The sequence below is a fragment of the Lineus longissimus genome, chromosome 19, assembly GCF_910592395.1.
Source record: "Lineus longissimus chromosome 19, tnLinLong1.2, whole genome shotgun sequence".
Lineage (NCBI taxonomy): Eukaryota > Metazoa > Nemertea > Pilidiophora > Heteronemertea > Lineidae > Lineus > Lineus longissimus.
Window position 1 is genome coordinate 10,626,856 of NC_088326.1, and position 24,164 is coordinate 10,651,019.

The 24,164-nt window shown below is 41.5% G+C and overlaps 1 protein-coding gene across 1 annotated transcript; it reads left to right on the plus strand.

The window, feature by feature from the left end:
- The first annotated feature begins 5,036 nt into the window (after window positions 1-5,036).
- Window positions 5,037-23,999, plus strand: LOC135503503 (uncharacterized). The gene is made up of 2 exons (XM_064797137.1): window positions 5,037-5,572; window positions 21,595-23,999. Exon 2 carries the CDS (start codon window positions 21,603-21,605, stop codon window positions 23,574-23,576), a length of 1,974 nt encoding a protein of 657 aa, XP_064653207.1. The 5' UTR covers window positions 5,037-5,572; window positions 21,595-21,602; the 3' UTR covers window positions 23,577-23,999.
- The last annotated feature ends 165 nt before the right edge of the window (window positions 24,000-24,164 follow it).

Here is a 24,164-nt window from a genome sequence, read left to right on the forward strand (position 1 = left end):
ATAACCGGGTAACCCTCGATAAAGTTTGATAAATAAACTAGAACTGAGATTTCACAGGAGCACCTGTGAATTCATGACTCCAGGGTTGTTTTGAGGGCGATATTGTAAGAGTTGGTCTTGAGTATGGGGACGTGAAGGTCCGTGTGAGGCACCTGGGGAGAGAAGACTAGTTGAACGATGGGATCATGGAGGTATAAATAATTATTTATACCTCCATGATGGGATCTGACACGGACACTACTATTGATCTCATTATATGAATACCATTTTTAAATTACAAATGAAACGGCCAGGGGCCATTGTGCTCACCGTAAGTATTTTTAGTAGACAGTTACAGAAAGTGCTACAGTATGTAGGCCTCTCATAATTTATACATGCATCTGTGACCAGTTAAGAGCCGGCCCTGGCCAAGTGGTGAATCCGAGACTTGTGGTTCCAAGCTTGTAGAGTCTAGGTGAAAATGATAGTGAAGAAATGTGCCACTCCATGACAATGGTGAATATATTTTTAACTTTGACCTCAGTGACCCTGACATGTAGGTCAAATAACAAACCAGGGTGATATGTGATGTAGACACATCCACCCGACCATAACAATTCCATCACTCGTTACACTACAGCAATCGGCAAAAACGATTTCCAAGATGGCCGCCTAATTAAATCTATGGCACCAAATAAATCAAAAAATGAAGAAAATGTAAAATAGAACTCAGAAAAGAAAAAAGGAAAAGATGAAAAATAAAAATATTTTTGGCTGTCCTTGACCGGGGTTTGAACTCACGACCTTTGGATTGCCACACTACGAGGAAAAACCCACAAAACATGCAATTTCGGCCATACTTGAATTCCGATCTGGCTGAAACTTGGCATACAATAGTGGCTTCTTAGATGCATCATTACACAAAATTAAAACTCTTTACATTGAACAACGACAAAATGTACCAAGAACGGTAAAGTTTTCAACTTTGACCTCTGTGAACTTGAACGGTGGGTCAAATCAAAAACCCGTAAGATATGTGATGTATCCTTGCTAGGAGTACCTACCATGAAACTTTTATCAAAAACAAATCAGTAATAAGCGAGAAATCACACTTTTTGAGTTTTGAGTTTGGGCCCCCTGGTGGCCAAGTCAATAATCAGACCGAACCAAAATTCAGTGTAAAAGGTCAACTGACCTAGGGGGTCATTTGTTCAAAGTTTCAAGTTCATAACTGTTGCGGTTGAGAAACGTGCCATAGTTACACTCAAACGGCAAATTTACGCCATTTGACCTCTGCGACCTTAAAAAGTACGTCAAATCCGAAAAATCGTGCAACATCTGAGGTAACCTTGCTAGGGGTCCCTGCCATAAAAATTTCATCAAAAACAATTTGCTAATAAGCAGGCTATTGCACTTCTTACTTTTTCTGTTTTGGCCCCCTGGTGGCAAAGTCAAGAATCAGATCAGGCTGAAATTCAGCACCAGAGGTTATCTGATATAGGGGGTTATATGTACCAAGTTTCAAGCTCATAGCTTTGGTGGTTGAGAAACGTGCCATAGTTACACTCAAACGGCCAATTCACGCCATTTGACCTCTGCGACCTTGAAAAGTAGATCAAATTAAAAACCCGTAAGATATATGATGTATCCTTGCTATGAGTACCTACCACAAAAGTTTTATCGAAAACAAGTCACTAATAAGCGAGATATCACACTTTTTAGATATCCACATTTGGCCCCCTGGTGGCCAAGTAGAGAATCAGATCGGACAGAAATTTAGTGTCACGGGTCATCTGACCTAGGGGGTCATGTGTACAAAGTTCTAAGTTCATAGGCCTAGCGGTTAAAAAACGTGCCACTGTTTTTGAACTAGGATACGACGGACAACGACGAAGACGGACGACGGACACTGCAGTATTGCATAGACTCCCCTACGGTGACTGAGCCAAAAAGTGAAAACAGATCATATCATATTCCTTGGGATAAATTAAAATAGGAGTGCGGGAACAAGGTTTTTTAGCAGGAGGAAAGCGAGAACATTTTGCGCCGTCGTATTCCGATTTGGCTGGTTAGTGGTGAAATCTGCTTTTAATTTTGCAAATTAACATATTCGTTTCTCTAGTTCTAACGTTGTCTGAATTAAAGATGCTTTCCCAATGCTTGACTGGTCTGGCAAGAGGCATTGCCAGGAAAACGTGACGTCATTTTGGCCATTCTTCTTACCGCACGCCCTCTCTCTCCGTAAAAGTTCCTGACATGGTGTGAAGTGGGAGGGCGCACAATGGGAACCACACTGCCGCGATGTTAATAGTTTCTATTTATAGAATTCAGCGGCAGAGATTTTAGGCACGGAAAAAGTGGATTAACTCGACTAATCTCAATGGATTTTACCCATGAATGTTTTCAAGGCGAGAGAAACATCTGATTTAAGTACTGCGCTTATTAGATTTCATGTTCAGGCCGAAGATTGGCCTAAAACGTGGACGAAAAGAGTGCATTATTATCGAGTGTTGGAGAGGTCACGTGATTGGACAAGAAACTTTTAGCTGTCAACATCAATGGCTATAATAAATATACTCCTACAGAATAGTAGAACTAATAGAACTAATTTCCGAAGTTTCCAATAGTTTGAACACAAATCAAAACATCGCCCATCAGCTGGACTCAGATCTGCATAAATTACGATAAATAATGAAGTCGTCGCTTCAATTTCGCAAAGAAAGTTGACTCCATTCGAAGGTTGTTTTGACCAAATTCTGTTGAACTCATCGTTGTGAGGGCATTTGAACACATTCTCGTTGATCTTTTCTATAAACGTGTAAAGTTTCGTACCAAAATACGTTTCCGTAAAGGCTTAAAAAGAAAATTTGTCACTTACAAAATCATCGCTCCGGTAGAAATAAAAAGGTCACCGCCATTTTCTTGATGATAGTACTCCAGGTAACCGGCGGGAAATTTAAAGCGGGGTCATCCGGGGTCAAACAACAGTTTTGCTCACTACCGCCAACTGGTGATATAAATCCACACTAATCTATTTTATATCAAAACTTCTGTATCATGAAGACCTTTTCAACTTTATTTCGAGCTTTTATCTGCTGGAATAGAGCGTCAAAAAATTGTTTTTTCATTTACGCATTTTGCCCCCTGGGGAGCTGAATTTGAGTCGAATCGCCCAAATTTTTTTCCGAAAGCAACATTTTCTGCGGTGTTTATAAGCAAGACTAGATTTGAAGTGCCTCGGTTGTATGATTACAAAATGCCCAACTTTGCCTACAGATGGATGGATGGATGGAAGGATGGCAGGATGGGTGGAAGGACGGACACCAATCGAATAGCTATTTGACTAGCTCCGCTGACTTTGTCAGCTGAGCTAAAAACGGCCCTGAATAACATAAGATATGGGATAAGATATATTCTGTAAATTGGAGAGATATTTGTCAAGCATTTATTTCGCGAAAAAAGTATCGGAACTCGTTGTTTGGCTATATGCTACATTGTGCATCTTGGTCATGTCCTCAGTTACCACCAAAATGCGTTTTCCTTTGCTGTAGTATTTCCTCTTGTAAAATTCTTACGAATAAGCATTGGTATAAGATTCTTTGACGACGTCGCGGAACATGTCTGCTAAGATAATGTGACTTGTTAAGTGCCAGTTAAAGGTCTCTGTTTTAAAAAGGAAAATCCTTGTTGATGTCAATTTATGAGGAAACCGTCAAACCCAGCACCAAAAATAGGCATCCCTGTTACTTTAGAAATATTCCAAGGACCACGAACATCGACAATGCTAATCCCCCCCCCCCCCCCCTGATCAGACGATCTCTAGCTTGAGTCTGAATAAAAATTGTCACTCGCGCCAATGCTATATGACGTCGCCAAATTAATCTCTAGCTTTGGTCTGGACTGGTCCTTTAAAATAGGCTTCGATCCGCTACGCTCTACTTGTAGTAGGGCGGGCCAGTGCCGGTCTAGGGTCTGGACGTGGTTGTTTAGAACAATACTGAAGGAGATAGCACCAAGTTGAGTTGTGACATAAGTGACAAAACTTGTTTTAAAAACCTGACCCTGAAGACAAAGTAGAGGAGACAGGTTTGATTGGACACAGCACGGATGTATTATGTGATAGACAACTTCTTGTCTTATCAGCTTATCAACCTATGCGACTCGCAAGAGTTAATTAGGTAGCATTGTAACAAGTGAAACGTACGCGTGAGGAACCGTCAGAAAATAAAGGTCATATTAATAAAACTGACTTGTTTTTTTTACTTAAAACAGTGTATGAAATTGAGAGTTATTAATATGTGACCGGGGGGTTATAAAAGATCGAGCATATTTTCTTCTCTTACTGAAGGACAATAAAGAGTCATGTTGGACAAAAAGACGCCATTTCAAATGTCAATTAACATGTAACTTTGCTGCATCGGGAGACAGGCCTTGGCTTTCAAGATCCAGTCGTTCAAAACAGGTTCCGGTTAATTGGTCTAATTAACTTCCCGGAGAAAGCCAAGGTTAACGCCAGCGTTAAGGTGATAAAACCAGTTTGAACATGATAGCAGTCTCATGAATTGATAAACAGTGGAATCATGGACTCCCCTCGAGCAAAATTTCGGTCAACACTTGTGAGACAATGGCAGTGACGTCATATATTACTTCAAATTATCAGTCTGTTCAAGAATAACAAAACTCTTTATACTTCAGTTGTTTTTGGCCTGCTCGAGTACCTCGGTGGAAAGGTTTTCACCGGTGGAAACCTCTAAAATATTAACAAAACTAAACAAAAAAGTTAAAAACCTCCGAAAAAAATACAAATTGCATTTTTATTCAAAATGTCCCTTATGGGCTTCCGTACTGTCGCGACGTTTTACTGGACGCACGACCGAGGGACTCAGATTTCAGAAATATACGAGATGACTAGGAATGGGGATTTTGCACATAATGCCTGGAATTCAGGATTTTAAATCGGCACTGTGCAACAATATTATGTCCTACTTTTTTACCTGGTATTCGAGCAGGCCATAAACAACTGAAGTGTCAAGAGCTTTGTTTTTCTGGGACAGACTGATAATTTGAAGTAATATATGACGTCACTACCATTGTCTCACAAGTGTTGGCCGAAATTTTGCTCGAGGGGAGTCCATGATTCCACCGTTTATCAATTAACGAGACCGCAATACGCCCACTTCTTCGAGATCAGTCAACTTGAAAGGATCTTAGCTAGTGATGAGGCCGCTATACGCTAACTTCCTCGAGGACGGTCAACATGAACCCACTAAGTTGTGTGGAACGAGGCTAGGGGACAAAATGATCTCAGTAATATAATTGACGAGACCGCTATACGCATGTAAACTGGAAAGGACATCATCTGTGAAGAAACATAATTATTGAGGTCAAAGCCAGCAGTAATGACAGTTTGCTACACTGCGCAGACATTAATATAGAGTCTTCATTGACAGTTTTGAGAGAACGATTGGACCTATACGGACATTCTCTAACCCTGGACTATTATACTGATATTAGTATGACAATCTCTTCAAGTCGTTCTTTAGCAGAGCTTAAACCATGGAAAGGACAGAAATAGTCTAGTTGGATGTTTCAGGTAAGAGCGTATTTGCAGAGGTTTTCATTATTTACATCTTCGATCTTATTTGCATGTCAAACGTTATTCGTTGACCAATCAAATATGTTTTAGCTCAACATGATACCAGGGGCAGTGCAGGTGATCATTGGAGTGCACAATGACCCCTGGGTAAACGAGGTTGGGGAAGACTCTCAACTGACGGACGGTCTCAAATAAAAGACGCTGTCAACCCTTTTATGTAAACTTTAAAAAGCAGATATCATTGTGTCTTATTATAACTCTATGGTCGGATGTAATGATTTGTAATAGGTTGACGTGTTCTAACTTCAGACGAATTTACTTGAGGGGCATAGGGTAGAATGGGGTAATTGTAGCCCCGGTTTATTTTTTGTATCCCCTGCATTGTTTGATGCATGGGGATATCAATCAATATCATAGGCAGGGGCTAATATGTAAAGTCAAGGACTTAGTGAGCCCCCTTTAGGTCGGGGGCGCACCCCCGAACCCCCCTACGATAGCGTAACGTTTTACCCAGTACAATGGAGGGGAACCCCCCCCCCCTAACCCCCATGTTGGGACCATCCATAGTTCCTTCCGACACATTTCTGTTTTGGTAAAGTTACATTGTGATTGTCCTTATTCATGCGCGGCCAAGCCCTAACCGTAGTTCCTAAAATCATTGATTTCTCGGTCCTCACAGTATGTCAGTTTTGAATTAGCAGTTGTTTTGGTAAAAATATGTCTTGTTGGAGTTTCTGAAACCTAGAGCGCTATTAAAGGCGGCTAGTAAGAAACTACGCATTTACTGTTGTTGCCGACGTATGTGTACACGGCTGAACTTGGGATGTGCGTCGGCCCCGTTTTGAAAAGCCGTCCAGTGCCAGTTGGTGCGTTTTTCGCTGATTTGTGCAAAATTCAACATACCTAAAAAGTTCAATGGTTGACCCCCGATTTTTTTTTGATTGTTGTGTAGCGTAAGCAACTGTCTTTCATGGGAGAATGGGCACTGCAAGAATTATTCAGGAAGAAATGTATAATATTTGGGGGTTTTCGTGATTGTCTGGCCCAATTGGCAATATTGCCATTTTGGATGGTGAACAGAGCTAGCAGCAAATGCGAAACTTATGATTTATTTAAAGAAATAAAATGCCCGATTTAACATCCTGCAGAATCACAGGAATCAGGCGTTTCCAGTGATATACGACACAAATGGGTTGTCCTCATGCATTCACTTTGGAAACGCATTTTAAAATAGATGTTACGTCCTGTTAATGGGGCACGTCTATGGTAGGCCGTAGGGGACATTAATGCCGATTTAAGTTCTAGAACATAATTATTTATTGTCTAGCACGTAAATCAGCCTATCACAGAGCAGGAATTTAGTTCTAGCACGTTAATCAACCAATCGGTGACCAGGAATAATGGTCTAGCACATAAATCAGCCTATCACAGTGCAGGAATTTAGTTCTAGCACGTTAATCAACCAATCGCTGACCGGGAATAATGGTCTAGCACATAAATCAGCCTATCACAGTGCAGGAATTTAGTTCTAGCACGTTAATCAACCAATTGCTGACCGGGAATAATGGTCTAGCACATAAATCAGCCTATCACAGTGCAGGAATTTAGTTCTAGCACGTTAATCAACCAATCGCTGACCAGGAATAATGGTCTAGAACATAAATCAGCCAATTGCAACCAACCTACTTCGGATATCTTCGTGATTTTCCGGGCGCACTCGTGGTGTGTTATCTGCGGCCATATTGGATTAAATTGTCAAAACTTTTCAGTTCACCAAATCTCAGCCTGTAAATTATGAAATGGCGCGCCGCCTGAATGATATTCACCAATTTTACGATAATTTTCGAAGCAGCGTGAATGCTTGTTGTCGGTCACTCATAGCAGAGGAAAATAACGCTGCCAATTCTCAATCTGTACTTCGACAATTGGAGGGTCTAAGAAGAGATCTCTTTCTTGCAAGGGCAGGGAGGGAGCCCCTGCTCACTCCAGAGCAATTCAGGGAGATCTCCACGCGGGAAATATGAAATGTTTGAAACGATGGTTGCCATTGGCTGATTTATGTTCTAGACCGTAATGAATTTATGTCCAACACGGCCCTCATGCCAATCACCATAGCTATTTATGTGCTAGACCATTATTCCTGGTCAGCGATTGGTTGATTAACGTGCTAGAACTTAATTCCTGCACTGTGATAGGCTGATTTATGTGCTAGACCATTATTCCTGGTCAGCGATTGGTTGATTAACGTGCTAGAACTTAATTCCTGCACTGTGATAGGCTGATTTATGTGCTAGACCATTATTCCTGGTCAGCGATTGGTTGATTAACGTGCTAGAACTTAATTCCTGCACTGTGATAGGCTGATTTATGTGCTAGACCATTATTCCTGGTCAGCAATTTGTTGATTAACGTGCTAGAACTAAATTCGCTTACCCGAATTTTTCACGCAACTATATCTAAATAGAGATAGTTCTAGTTTGTGATTCATTTTGATACTTCAGATTTGGGCAGAAGACCAATATAACTTCGTCATCAGTGTGGTTTTAAGCAGGAAAGACGTATTTGTTTTTCTTAAAGTGCCTTTTTTGGACGTTTGCGATTAGATTGTTTTGTTTATGTCACGTGACCTTGAACATGAAAGTAGTTTAATTATTGGCCGCTAGGTTGCAGAATGTCGCTCACCCAAATTCTTCACGCAAATAGAGCTAGTTTTAGGTTTGTGATTCAATTTGATACTTTAGATTTGGGCAGTAGACCAATATAACTTCGTCATCAGTGTGGTTTTAAGCAGGAAAAATGTATTTGTTTTTCTTAAAGTGCCTTTTTTAGACGGCTGTGCGCGATAAAATTGATTTGTTTATGTCACGTGACCTCGACCATGTCGACACAAAATTGAAATAAACCACCCTTTTCTGTCATTATTTAGGACGGAATATTTCCCTAAATAAAAATATAAATATAATTGGCCAATTTCTTAAGCATATGTAGCGAATTCCAATAAGGATTTAAATTAATTTCAACCAATGGGATACCAACCACTACCGGAAGAGCGCGGAGAAATCGTAAAGTAAACGGAGTTAATTCAGCGCCATTTTGAAAAACCAAAAAAAATTGTTTGTAGCCTATGCAAGTTACTCTCGTCATTTCTCGTCATTATACTCTCGCACACGCGTGTATCTTAAGAGCCCCTCCTAAGAAGGGGGCTTACAATTAAACCGGGGCTACAATTACCCGATTCTACCTTATCTGCTAATATTTTTTTACATTGTATTGATACAAATTCGAAGTGTTAAACCTGGTAAACCTATCCAGTTTTGGGGGTGTTTGCGGGCAAGGACACACCCTCTATAGAGAAGAGGAAACAGGTCGGCCGATGAATTTGTCCATACTGATATTTAGACTTGCAACACCAAGCAAAATTCAAATTCTGAAGAGTGTCGTTTTTTCACCGAATGCTCCAAACTCACCTTCGCAAATAAAATCGGTGTAGAAGTTGCTGTTATTAGTTTATGCTATTCCCAAGAGTGGCAGTGATGGTTGCATTTGGTCTCTATTTAATGTGAGACTTGAGACCGTCTGTGAATGCATGTACCAGGATCGTACCTAGCGGGATACAGCGTCTTCGAAAAACCTGTTCGTCATACAGATTTAGACTCTTTTAGGACACAATCTGATGTTAAATTGCCAAAGAGTTAAAAACGGCCCGGATACCATTAGATGGATAAGATATTTTTAGTAAATTGGATAGATATTTGTCATATAATTATTGTGCGATAAAAGTACCGGTATACTTTGTTTGGCACCATTACAGCATTAGGTCCAAGTTCATAGTTGCAGCCAAAATGCGTTTTTCCTATGCTGTATGCAGTACATCTTCCTCTTTTAAAAATCCTTTGAAATTGTCATTGGTATAAGATCATATGATATTGGAGCATATCTTCTTAGCGTATTTTATGATGGGATTTATTGATATACTATTGGTTTACTGGGACTGGGGGTTACTATATACCTTAGATCTAGCAAATCTTCCTCCCTTACTCGTCATGTTGGAAAAAATGTGCCGTTTTATGCATCGATTTACGTGTAACTTTGTATTGCTATATCGAGAGACAACCTCATACGGTGTCCTCCAAAACTATCACCCAAAACCGTTGGCGAAGCTCAAGCATCAGAAGACCACAAATGCTGCTCTGACTCTTCAGTTAGGATATCATATGACGACATCATCCCAGTACCATGAACATCGACAATTGGTCACCCATATGACAACATCATCCCAGCACCATGAACATCCACAACTGGTCACCCATTCGATCGGCTGGATTCGTTTATTTCCCACCAAATTACGTCACTCGCGCCAATGCAGCTGAGTACGTCCTCATCTGACAAGAACCAGATATCTGGGCGCTGTTGTTCAAAACAATTTCACTTACACCGATGGACTCTTTAAATTTACTTCACACGAATGAAAGTGACTAGTGATTTAACAAAGAGCCCTTCAAATAATTGACTCTTTGAAAGACTCTGGTTGACACTGGTGTTAGTGACAAAACCTGTTTTGAAGACCCAGGACCACAAGACATAATAGAGAAGACAGACATGTAGAAACGGATAATAATGTGATATACAACTGCATGTACATGTATGTCGTTTCAGCTCTTCGACCTATATGTGACTTTAGGGTGTAGCGATAAACATGTATGTCATATATGGAACATCCAACACAATAGAGCTAGCGACAATGTTATGGCTGTGCCCAGTACAACACCTTGTCAATAGATGTCGTATCCAGCCATGCCTTGATGACAGCCATTCCAAATCATAAAGAAACTACATGTTGTTATTTACCATTGTCCATTGGCTACACAATAAATACATCGCAAGCTAATGCGACACAATATCGTATTTCACGGGACGTAAAGGGTGTATTGTACGTGCCTTGCATAACTCATCAAGTAGTGTACAACACTTATGTGTATCAAGATACACTAGTGAAGACACCTTTCGGTGCTCTTAGCAGAGGTGAGCTTATCCCATACCGTGGCGTCCGTCGTCCGTCGTCGTCGTCGTCGTCGTCGTCCGTCGTCGTCCGTCGTCCGTTAGCAGGGCACGTTTCGTAACTGTTAGAGCTATTGAGTTGAAACTTGGTACACATGTACCCTATTGTAATGACACCTTGGAGACCAAGTTTCGGTCCGATTCGTTTCATGGTTTGGCCACCAGGGGGCCAAACGTTAAAAGTGAAAATATGCAATATCTCCCTTAATAGTAGTCGGGAAATTTTGAAAAAAATATGGTAGGTACTTCTAGCAAAGGTGCATCATATATCCTCCGGGTTTTTGATTTGACCTCCTTTTCAAGGTCACAGAGGTCAAAGTTTGCTGATTCACTGAACAGTAGCATGTTTCCTATCTATTTTAGCTAGAAGGTTTTAAACCAGTTTGGACATGCATCTGGGGATTCTCTGTTCCACCCCTAAAATTTCGGCCGTTCGGACATCAAATATGGCCGCCAGGCAGCCATCTTGAAAAATAAACACAGTACTATTACTCCGAAACTAATGATCGGATTGCAACCAAATTTGATCTGGATGTATATCTATGTACTCTCTACTAAATCCTTGATTTTTTATCAAATGTGATAGCCAATATGGGTGCCAGGCGGGCATCTTGAAAAATTCTTAGTTTGGCCACCCGGGGGCCAAATTTAATGTCCAAAGTTAAAATGTTTGATTGCTCGTTTAATAGTGGTCTGATTTTCATAACATTTTTATGGTAGGTACTCCTAGCAAGGATACATCACATATCATACGGGTTTTTGATTTGACCTACTTTTCAAGATCACAGAGGTCAAATGGTGTAAATTGGCCGTTAGGATGTAACGATGGCACGTTTCTAAACTGCAATGACTATTGATCCCAAATTTGGTACACATTTATCCCTTAGTCAGGTGATCTCAGGGACCGAAGCTTGGTCCAATATGATTCACCACTTGACCACCAGGGGGCAAAATCCAAAAACCTTAAAAATGTGATTATTCCTTAACTTCTTGCCCGATTGCCACCAATTTGATATCATGGGTACATCTAACCGCCATACAGTATATTTCACACAGGTTTTTAACTTGACCTTCTTGTCAAGGTCACAGAGGTCAAATGGCGTAAATTGGCCGTCAGGCCGTAACTATGGCACGTTTCTTAACTGCAATGACTATTGATCACAAATTAAGTACACATGTACCCCTTGGTCAGGTGATCTCAGGTACTGAAGTTTGGTGCGATCTGATTTGCCGTTTGGCCTCCAGGGAGGGGGCCAAATCCTAAATTCTTCAAAATGCCATTATTCTTAGTAATTACTTGCCCGATTGGCACCAATTTATATCATAGGTACATCTAATTCTAACAACCATTCAATGTGTCACCCGGGTCTTCTTTGATTTGACCTACTTTTCAAGGTCACAGAGGTCGAATGTACTGTAAATTGGCCATTTTGGGGAAATTGTAATTGCTTGGACCTACATCAAACCTAACACTACATTACACAATACCATGATCTTTATCCATCTTTCCTCCACATGAGGTGAGCACAATGGCCCTGGCCATTTCATTTAATAAACCATCATCCAAACACAGTAATGTCCGATTCCACCAAAACGTTTTCCAGCTGCGGTCATCGCCACGATGGAACCATTTTCAGCCCAGCGGTAACTGTAGTATTTGGTGATTTAAATTATCAGCTCGGCGGGTTGGTGAGAAGCGGGAGTGTTGGTCAAAAGACGCCAGACGCACCCGCATTTTAATCACCAAATAAACGCTTGAGCCAAACGCACTGTGGCGCAGCGGCGACTTGCGCAGGAAACCCTTACCACTCTGATATACACTCCCCCCCCCCCAACACATTCTTCTCTAATTATCTTCTTACCTACATAGCCATGGGGGTAGGCTAGAAAACTATACGATATTGATATACCTTCTAAACCGTAAGTCGCCTAGTTTTCTTCTAACCTTCCTAGGGTTACATTATCTTTTAACCTCTCGACGAACAATTTGGTGACAAGGACACCCTCAATAAAAACATTGATTGTCGTCCTAAGGTGGTCATCAGGACACCTCTCTAGTAAGGACAGCAGGGTATCCTTGATAAAGAGGATTAGAATGTGTGTCATATGACTTTAGCTATCATTAGTATTCGATATGTTGATTTGGTAGAGGTTCTTACACTCTTAACCATAAACAACATCAAAAGAAGGATTTCCTTTTAGACATTTGCACAATGTAAACTGTCATTTGAATGCAGTGTTGACAATGTTGTGCTCATTTCTAAACGCACGGGATATCTATATATGCTTTATATATTGAATATATCTTTATAGTATAGATATGGGACAGTTTTACGACAAATGGTGCTCATTATTAATGTCACAAAGGTTGGTTGTCGTTGGCCTAATTTAAAAACTGTGTATCGAGTCATTTTATGAAATGGTGCCGATACAAACATGTGTAAGGAATTGATACAGAACTGAAGGTATAGTTTGGTTGTCTCATGACTTAACATGAAGAATGGAGCTTAATTGATTTAGGCCAAAACCAATGCGCCTAACAGATGTTTTTGTACAAACAGACAGCTCCTTCGAACGGTAGTGTTGTGCGACAACCTTCACCGATAGTGTTGTACCGGTATCAATGTCCTTCCTCTAACAGCTATGTTGGCCCCAGTGTTCTGTGAGATAACCTATATTGATAATGAGGTACTGGTGTCAATTTCAATAATTCTCTAACAGCTCTATCTGAGCGAAGTTTGGCCCCGGTGTTGTATTTTAACCGAAGAGAACCGAAAAGGTATGCGTTATTCCGTGTCAGATTTTGATTTTTTTTCCTTTTTTGCGCAATTTGTTAATGGAAACTGGGTAATATTGCCCATAATAATGCCAATGGTCCTTTAATGACTGTTTTCTCATTTTATGGGAAGATCAGTGGCGTAGTGGTTAGAGCACCGGGCTCAAAATCAGGAGGTCGTGGGTTCGATTCTCGGAAGAGTCACTGCTGTTTCGTCTTTGTGTCTTTAAGCAAGGCACCTAACCCTACTTGCTTCTCTCCACCCAGGAGTAAATGGTATCTAGCTGGCAGAGTTGGCACACTATGAATGTCAGTCCTGAGCGCTGTATAGCTGCAGCTCGGACCAGTAATACTCCCAGAGAGTAGAGCTTGAACCAAGAATGTACAGGCCAATAGCTAGGGGTAATAATGTGAAGCGCTTTGAGCGACTGAAACCAGTTGTATTTAGCGCTATATAAGTCTCATAATTATGTTTTAACGGTTCAAAGGGTGACAGGGCGCGTATTAACACGATAAGTAAAGTATCATAACCGACTTCTGGAAAACTTTTAAAGGGCTGAAATATAGAATAGCCCCAAAACTACCATGTCATGAGTCACAAACTGTAGTTAACCACTTGACCGCGGAGAGCTGTACAATTGACGGTACATACGGATGAGGACACTGCCACCTACCTGAGGGAATAGCAAACCAAAATTAATGACCTTGCTATGGCAAGCCAAAGCGGAATTTATTCAGGACCGATTTTTTTACATCAGGACTAAAATTTACGCCAGAATCACGCTATGAATTGCCAAAGTGTACAAAACTTTATCTCAGACCGAACTTTGACAACACCAAGTTAAAGATTCCGATTCATGTATGCTTTTCCTTCAGAATAATTCATTGGCATGTTTCCCAAAATCTTTGGTCAGAACGAAAAACACGGCAGGATTGTTTATCCTTCAGAATTTCAATGACCACAGGACTCACGTGACTCCTGCCAGAACGCACGTGACCATTCGAACTGCTGACGTCTTATAATCTAGTTGTCGTCGCTCACACGACTTAGCTCTGCATCATGGCACCAAATCGAGCAGACGAATTGAACAATTTGTTCAATTGCAGCAGTTTTGAGGATCTCTTGAGAAATCTACGGAAAAACACATCCGGTTCTCCGGATGGTGTTCGCGTAGGGCTCGTAACCTTGTGCCGTGCGACGTCATCGTGTTTGTGGTCACGTGATAACTGACAGGAGTCACGTGATTACTGGCAGAAGTCACGTGAATTCTGCTGAATTTTTCATTCTGCCCGCAAAAACAATTCTGACGCATTTTGCATTCTTGGATAAAATAAAGTTTCAGAACGATTTTTTGGGCAGAACGATTTTTTTGCAGAATATAGTGTTTTTACCCCTCAGCCCAAATGGGCTAGAGGGGTATTGTCGTCACGTGCGCCGTCCGTCAAGGCGGGTGGGCGGGCGGGCCGCGTCTGCTACTTGGTTTCCGTCGATTTCTAGGAGAACGGCTTTGACAATCAATTCAATTTTTGGTATGTACACTGGGGGTGACTAGAAGAAGGTTCCTTTCGAAAACGGGCTCGTTCTGATTCTCAATATGGTCACCAGGGCAATGTGCTTGAAATCGGTTTCTGTCAATTTCGAGGAGAACGACTTGGAGGATGGAATCAATTTTTAGTGGGTGTAGGCCTAATGCAGTTTTGTAAGGGGAAGGTTCTTTCGAAAATCAGCGCGATGCGAAATTCAATATGGCCGCCACGCTCACATCCTCAAAATAGGTTTCCACAATTTTCATTTCCATATGCAAACTATAGCCACTCCACTAAGCCAACTTCACCATTATCTCACCTTCAACCTTAATAGGCTGAGGGGTTATGCTCGCTTTGCGATGCTATTTTTCATTCTGTGAAGTAAATTTCGAATTCAGTCTGCTGTAAAAAGAGTTCTGAACAATATTTTCTGAATTTCTGATTGCAAAACGGCTTCTTGCATTGAAAAATAATGTCCTCTGAATAAATTCCCCTTTGGCATGCCATACCTTGCCTCCTGCATTGCTACCATCCGACACAGCATCAGTAATTAGATGACCCAGATACGAGGAAAATGTCCTCGTTTCGAAGAAGTCCATTCATTGATTATATTCAAGAACTACGGTTACAGTAAATAGACCTACATTGAGTTGGTATAAATGAAAGTAGCTGGAACCTGAATCAGACGAGGCACTGATCACCGCAAGTCTTCGAAAATACTACAGTATGTATGATCGGTAACAACCTCATTCAATGACAGTACATTCGTTTTATTAATGAAGTATATAATATTTCGCCGACCTGAATAGACAAGATTCAAGGTAAGGTTTTAAATTACTTCCCGACTTGATGATAATGCCAGTCATTAGCCAGTTGTACCAGACGGCATGTCAGGACATCCTTATCTGAGAGCCAAGAGCCACCAGCCAAGAGCTAAGACTCCATTAAATAAGTGCCGCCAGAAAACCCACGAGCCAAGAAAAAGTATGGCTAATGAATATAATTATTATCTTTTGGAATCCTAAGCCTACAGGCACCCTACTTAAAAATAACTTTATTTTGTAACCGTTTATGACGTTGTCAGACATCGGCGCGTGGATCGCAGTATCATCCCAGAATTTTTATCGTACTATCGTACCATCGTACTTTCGTACTATCAGGATTTTGTGCCTGCACTTCATGCACTGTGTACAATCACACGTGTTTGTCATTCCTGCCGAATCATGTAGCCTTGCGCAAATGCTGCAATCAGAACTGTTTTTAAAAGGCATGATATTGCTCAAGTCTATAAGTTCTTGAAAGCGGCCAATTCAAGCAAATGATGAGAGTAGGATCGCCTCATCGCACTACACTAGGCAAGGAGTGCTATCTGCATTTATTGTAAAAAACGGTAATCGTGGCTCTTGGCACTTGGATCTTGGCTCTCAGATCAGGGTGTCCCCGGCATGTCTCCACTGCATGTGCCCACGATTATACAGGCCGTATCACATTATGCGACTCGAACCAGACGCGACTATCTGTCGGCCGATCGGGTCGGATAATGTGGACAGTCTACGACCTAAACACGGCCCCGCATCGTGTCATATTCTGGAATGTCTCACAAAAACGCTAATAAAACAATTTAGAATCATTGGAACATTCTAAAATTCACTTATGACATTAACAGGATATAGGACTACACTTCTGCCAAGTTTTTTTTAAATCACGAAAATGTATGTACAAAAAGTGTACACGGAACCTATAGCAGATTTAATTGTGTGCTGAGCCCTAAATGATGACCCAGTTACGAGGAAAATGTCCTCGTTTCGAAGTAGTCCATTCATTGATTTCGCTCAAGAACCATGGTTACAGTACATAGGCCTACATTGAGTCGGTATGAATAAAAGTAGCCGGGAACTGAATCATACGGTGGCTGGGAAAGGACATGGTGATTTTTATTTTCAATGACGATGTTTATTTTTTATCTCAGGCGCCTGACTTACTATCTCAGGCGCCTGACTTACTATCTCAGGCGCTTGACTTACTAACTCAGGCGCTTGACATACGAAAACGAGGCTGGTTGATGCACGCGCGATACTGGGCATTTTACATTTTTGACATAAAGGCGTCGCAGAAGAAGAAGGGTCACTTAGCAAGGACGCGTCTTAGATGCCTTGCACTAATCCTAATTCGAACCGCTCTTTGAGAACAGCGAGGATTTCCTTCTAATTCAGCGCAAGACCGAACAGTTCCTTAACGATGGCATCCAGCTTAGTGAGCTCACCAGCCTCGTTTTCGTAAGTCAGGCGCCTGAGTTAGTAAGTCAGGCGCCTGAGATAGTAAGTCAGGCGCCTGAGATAAAAATTAAACATCGTCATTGAAAATAAAAATCACAATGTCCTTTCCCAACCACCGTAGAATCAGACGAAGCACTGATCACCGCAAACCTTCGAAAATACTACAGTATGTGTGATCGGTGGCAACCTCAGTCAATGACAGTACATTCGTTTTATTAATGAAGTATATAATATTGCGGCGACCTGAATAGACAAGATTCAAGGTAAGGTTTTAAATTACTTCCCGACTTGAAGATATGCCAGTCATTAGCCAGATGTACCAGACGGCATGTCAGGACACCCTTATCTGAGAGCCAAGAGCCACCAACCAAGAGCCAAGACTCCATTAAATAGCAAAGTGCCACCAGAAAAGCCAAGAGCTAAAGAAAAGTATGGCTAATGAATATAATTATTATCTTTGGGAATCCTCAGCAATCAAAACTGTTTTTTTTAAAAGACATGATATTGCTCGAGTTTATAAGTTCTTGAAAGCGGCCAATTCAAGCAAATAATGAGAGTAGGATCGCCTCATCGCAATACACTAGGCAAGGAGTGCCTATCTACATGTATTGTAAAAAAACGGTAATCGTGGCTCTTGGCACTTGGCTCTTGGCTCTCAGATCAGGGTGTCCCCGGCCGGGCGGTAGGATCTACCAAGATAAACATTGACACAGAGAGTATTACTTGCCTCAACAGCATCAGTCAGGAACTCATGAACTAAGTCGGTGCTTCAAGGGAAAGTGTCACTATGACTGTGATAGAGGAAGTCACGAGATCGAATGGTGAATTAGGACTTGACATTGGTGATTTAGGGAACGGTCTGGCTGTAATAAATGGGGGTCATCAAATCAGAAGAGGTAAAACAAAGCGGGATTTCCGACAATTGAAGAAGGTGTGCAACATAACCTTTCAAAAAAATCGGCCGTGTGCGGTAGTTTTCCTATTGAAGCATCTACCTGACTCTCGCCTTGCTACATTAGGCTCATCTGATGGTGATTTCGCGAACACGATTTACTTCCATGACGAAGTATCTTCTTCACTGACGGGCACAATCACAGAGGGAGTTCACCCTGCTGATGACTTGGCCTTCACATCCACTGGTGAAGTAGTAGTGGCAAGATGGGAAAAGCCGCCCATTAGAGTTTTCAAGCCTGCTACTGGTGCATACCGTGATATTAACATTACCCATGATGGGGAGGTGATTGGTAGGCTGGGGCGTGTTGAGACTGATGAGTCTGACAACATGTTTGCCTTAACTTCTTTCAGTAATTCATTTCTTTTTGTTGTGAAACCGAATGGCACCGTCATTCAGTGTATCAGGTTACCTGGACCTTCTCACCGTATGGGTTTCTGTTCACTGAATAGAACCCTATATATCACTGCTAGTGACAGGATCCTGAAGTTTCACTGGAGTAATGACATCCTTGAAGAGATCTCATCATGTTCACAGGGCGTGGAAGGATTCTATTGCTATGATGTTTGTATTGGTAGCGGTGGCGAGGTGTTGGTGGCTGGTTGGATGGGGAACCGTGATATCGGTATCTACCAGGTGACGGAAGGAGAAGATGAGGAGGACATGGTATTGAGGGAGATAGAGTATAAGATCATATTAATATATTTGAACATATCTTCTTAGCGTATTTTATGATGGGATTTATTGATATACTATTGGTTTATTGGGACTGGGGGTTACTATATACATTAGATCTAGAAAATCTTCCTCTCTTACTCGTCATGCTGGAAAAAATGCGCCATTTTATGCATCGATTTACGTGTAACTTTGTATTGCTATTATCGAGACACAACCCCATACGGTGTCCTCCAAAACTATCAGCCAAAACCGTTGGCGAAGCTCAAGCATGAGAAGACTACAAATGCGGCTCTGACTCTTCAGTTACGATATCATATGACGACATCTTCCCAGCACCATGAACATCGACAACTGGTCACCCATTTGATCGGCTGGATTCGTTTATTTCCCACCAAATGACGTCACTCGCGCCAATGCAGCTGAGTACGTCCTCATCTGACAAGAGCCAGATGTCTGGGCGCTGTTGTTCAAAACAATTATTTGGTGATTGAATTTATCAGCTCGGCTGGTTGGTGAGAAGCGGGAGTGTTGGTCAAAGGACGCCATACGCACCCGCATTTTAATCACCAAATAAACGCTTGAGCCAAACGCACTGTGGCGCAGCGGCGACTTGCGCAGGAAACCCTTACCACTCTGATATACAACGCCCCCCCCCCCCCACACACGTTCTTGTCTAATTATCTTCCAACCTTCATGGGGGTAGGCTAGAAAACCATACGATATTGATATACATATCTTCACAACCTTAAGCCGCCTAGTTTTCTTCTAACCTTCCAAGGCTTACATTAACTTTTAACCTCTCGACGAACAATTCAGTGACAATGACACCCTCAATAAAAACAATGATTATCGTCCTAAGGTGGTCATCAGGACACCTCTCTAGTAAGGACAGCAGGGTATCCTTGATAAAGAGTATTAGAATGTGTGTCATATGACTGAAGGATTTCCTTTTAGACATTTGTACAATGTAAACTATCATTTGAATGCAGTGTTGAAAATGTTGTGCTCATTTCTAAACGCACGGGATATCTATATATGTTTTATATATTGAATATATCTTTATAGTATAAATATGGGACAGTTTTACGACAAATGGTGCTCATTATTAATGTCTATGCAAAGGTTGGTTGTCGTTGGCCTAATTTACAAACTGTGTATCGAGTCATTTTATAAAAAGGTGCCGATACAAACATGTGTAAGGAATTGATACAGAACTGAAGGTATAGTTTGGTTGTCTCATGACTTAACATGAAGAATGGAGCTTAATTGATTTAGGCCAAAACCATTGCGCCTAACAGATGTTTTTGTACAAACAGACAGCTCCTTCGAACGGTAGTGTTGTGCAAAAACCTACACCGATAGTGTTGTGCCGGGATCAATGTCCTTCCTGTAACAGCTCTATCCGAGCGATGTTGGCCCCAGTGTTCTGTGAGATAACCTACACCGATAATGAGGTACCGGTGTCAATTTCCATAATCCTCTAACAGCGCTATCTGAGCGATGTTTGTCCCCGGTGTTGTTTCTAAACCGAAGAGAACCGAAAAGACATAGCCCATGTGTAGTGTTATTGTCAATGTATACGTTTATGTTCATGGCTAAGCTGATTTATAAAGCATATGTAATGCTCATATCAGAAACGTTTTGATAATATGACATGGTTTACAACAAAGACAAAGTGTTGCTAAATGATGATCTGGTTTAAACTGATCATCAGTTAGCTATCTGACGACTCCTAAAGCAATATGGCGTCGTTCACACATATAATTACATTGTAGTAACATCTCCTAAAGCTGCGATTATATAGAGTTCACGTTTTCACATGTAACGTGTCACTGTTCACTTTTCATGCGTGACATGAAGTACGAACAAGTCATTTCTAAAAAGTGGGCTACGTACGATTCACGACGACGTCACTTTTCACCTTAACGCCCTGTTTTCAAGCCGAATTAAAGTTAACTCGTGAAAAGTAAATCATGACAAGTTACAACGTAAACCCGACCATGGGAACATTTCCGAACTAGGCGATCGAGGGAACTGGACTCTTTATTTTAAAAAAAATGTTGATTTATCGCCGAGACACGCCTAACATACAAACTACAGTGAAACGTCCCTTAGCGGACACCTCTCTATTAAGGACAATCTCTCTATTAAGGACACTAGTTCTGGGAGTAAAAAAAGGGGAATATCGCCTACTCGATAAAAAGCAATGCCACCTTTTTTCGCCAGCAGCCACTCTTGGCATCAAGGCGAGCAAGAATTTAACGGTCCGAAAATCCTGCACGACCGAATACTATTAATCAATGACAAGAGTTTCTCCATAAGAATCTAGCCAATCACGAGTTCAGAAGACAGAATCTAGCTGACTGAGTTTTCTTCTACCAGGTACATTTTCAATTTCTTAAAGGCCCGGAAAATGAAAAAGTTGAGTAAAACCACATGTCGTGCTGCATTCACTTTTAACAGATTAGCGCATTATACTCTGCAACTGAACAGTCCAAAGCGCTCCGGACCAAACCAAAGAGCACACATACTCTTGTGCAGTACTTTACTTGGCCATTTCAGAACAGTTGATGCCGTGGATCGAAGGAATACCCATCACCACTTTGAGACACGCTTAAACATTTAACCTCAGTTCGAGACCCGAGTTGTTTTATTTCTGATTTTCATTTTCAGTAATTTCTCCCCTACACTACATACAAGACACTATGTGATACTAACGACACTCTCATGATTATTTTTATTCTCTTCCCAGAATTCAAGATGGCCGCCGCCCCTGCCGACAGCAGCTTGAGCAGTGAATTAGAGTGTGCCATCTGCTCCGATCAACTGGAACAGCCGAAGTATATCGGTTCCTGCACACACACATTCTGCAAGGAGTGCATCGATAAGTATTGGGTCTCCCTTGAGAAGCGGAGAACAATTCCTTGTCCACAATGCCGCGAAGAATGCCCAATCCCGTCAAATGGCGTGGACGACCTGAAGGATAACTTCATGGTAACCAACATCATAGAGACATATCGAAAGCAACAACAGAAAGCTGCACTTCTCGCGAAAATCAAATGTACCTTGTGTCCGAATGGAGCGTCCAGTTTTTGCAAAGATTGTGATTTAAAATTATGTCCTGAATGCAAACGAAACCATGACCGTAACCCCCAAAATCATGACCACCACTTATTTGGTCTCTGCCGCTCCCATGGCAATGGATTGTTGTTTTTCTGCAATCCTTGCAAACAGGCTGTCTGTGGTGGCTGCAGATTATCTGATCACAAAGACTGTGTCCACGAGGTGACACCAAGCCGTCAAGTTGCTATCAACTTAATATCAAGAATCCAAGCCTGTTCGGCTGGACTAGAAGACGCGATAAGGACTCAAGTTGGAGACCAAGAAACGAAACTGTTGGGGCTTCGGAACATTGTCCAGCAACAGTCGACTTCCACTGAAAAGCAAGCGACTGTCGGTACCGAAAATAACATAGCTAAGAATAGGACAGACATCCGGGATCACCAGGCAAAGAGTCAAACGATACAAAAGAAAATCGATATCTTATTGAAGGAAAAGGAGAAGGAGGATAAAATTACAAAGCAACTCGTCAAAGACGAAGACAAACTCGAGAAAGAGAAGGCAAAAATCATCGCAAGCGTCACAGAGAAGTTCACCAAATCATCTGAGAAGATCAACCTGCGTCTTCGATCCCTTGAGACCCGTAGGAAAGAAATGAAAACAAAAATAGAGCAGGGCCGAGCAGTAGGATCTACCAAGATCACCATTGATACCGAGAGCATTGCTAACCTGACCAGTATCAGTCAGGAACTCGTGGACTTAATCGGTGCTTTAAGAGACAGTGACACTGTGGCTGTGATAGAGGAAGTCACGAGATCGATCGGTAAAACAAAGCGGGATTTCCGACATTTGAAGAAGGTGTGTAACTTTACCTTTCCAAGAAATCCGCCGTGTGCGGTAGTTCTCCGATTGAAGCATCTACCTGACTCTCGCCTTGCTACATTAGCCTCATCTGGTGGTGGGGCGGACACGATTTACTTCTATGACGAAGTATCTTCTTCACTGACGGGCACAATCACAGAGGGAGTTTACCATGCTAAAGACATGGCCTTCACATCCACTGGTGAAGTAGTAGTGGCAAGATGGGAAAAGCCACCCATTAGAGTGTTCAAGCCTGCTACTGGTGCATACCGTGATATTAACATTGCCCATGATGGGGAGGTGATTGATGAGCTGTGGTCGGTTGAGACTGATGAGTCTGACAACATGTTTGCCTTAATTTCTTCCAATAATTCACGTCTTCTTGTTGTGAAACCGAATGGCACCGTCATTCAGTGTATCAGGTTAACTGGACGTTCTTACTGTATGGGTTTCTGTTCACTGAATAGAACCCTATACATCGCTGTTGGTGACAGGATCCTGAGGTTTCACTGGAGTAATAACATCCTTGAAGAGATCTCATCATGTTCACACGGCGTGGAAGGATTCCGTTGCTATTATGTTTGTATTGGAAGTGGTGGCGAGGTCTTGGTGGTTGGTTGGATGGGGAATAATGATATCGTTATCTACCAGGTGACAGAAGGAGCAGATGAGGAGGACATGGTATGGAGGGAGATAGGGTATCAAGGTGGTGTGAAGAGAACAGATTGTTACTACTTGCCACATATCTGCATCAATGATGATAATCTCTGGCTCGGATATAATGACAAGCTTGAGAAGTTCAAGTTGGTTTAAATATTGGGTGTATGTAGACCTACATTCTTGTGTTGACACCACCCTACAGTCTTAGATAACATAAGAAGCATTCATGTACCAGGATCGTACCTAGCGGGATACAACGTCTTCGAAAAACCTGTTCGTCATACAGATTTAGACGCTTTTGTGACACAATCTGGTGTTAAATTGCCAAAGAGATAAAAACGGCCCCGGATACCATTAGATGGATAAGATATTTTGAGTAAATTGGATAGATATTTGTCATATAATAATTGTGCGATAGAAGTACTGGTAGACGTTGTTTGGCACCATTACGACATTAGGTCCATGTTCATAGTTAAAGCCAAAATGCGTTTTTTCCTATGATGCATGCAGTACAGCTTCCTCTTTTTAAAATTCTTTGAAATTGTCATTGGTATAAGATCATATGATATTGGAACATATCTTCTTAGCGTATTTTATGACGGGATTTATTGATATACTATTGGTTTATTGGGACTGGGGGTAACTATATACCTTAGATCTAGCAAATCTTCCTCCCTTACTCGTCATGTTGGAAAAAATGCACCGTTTTATGCATCGATTTACGTGTAACTTTGTATTGCT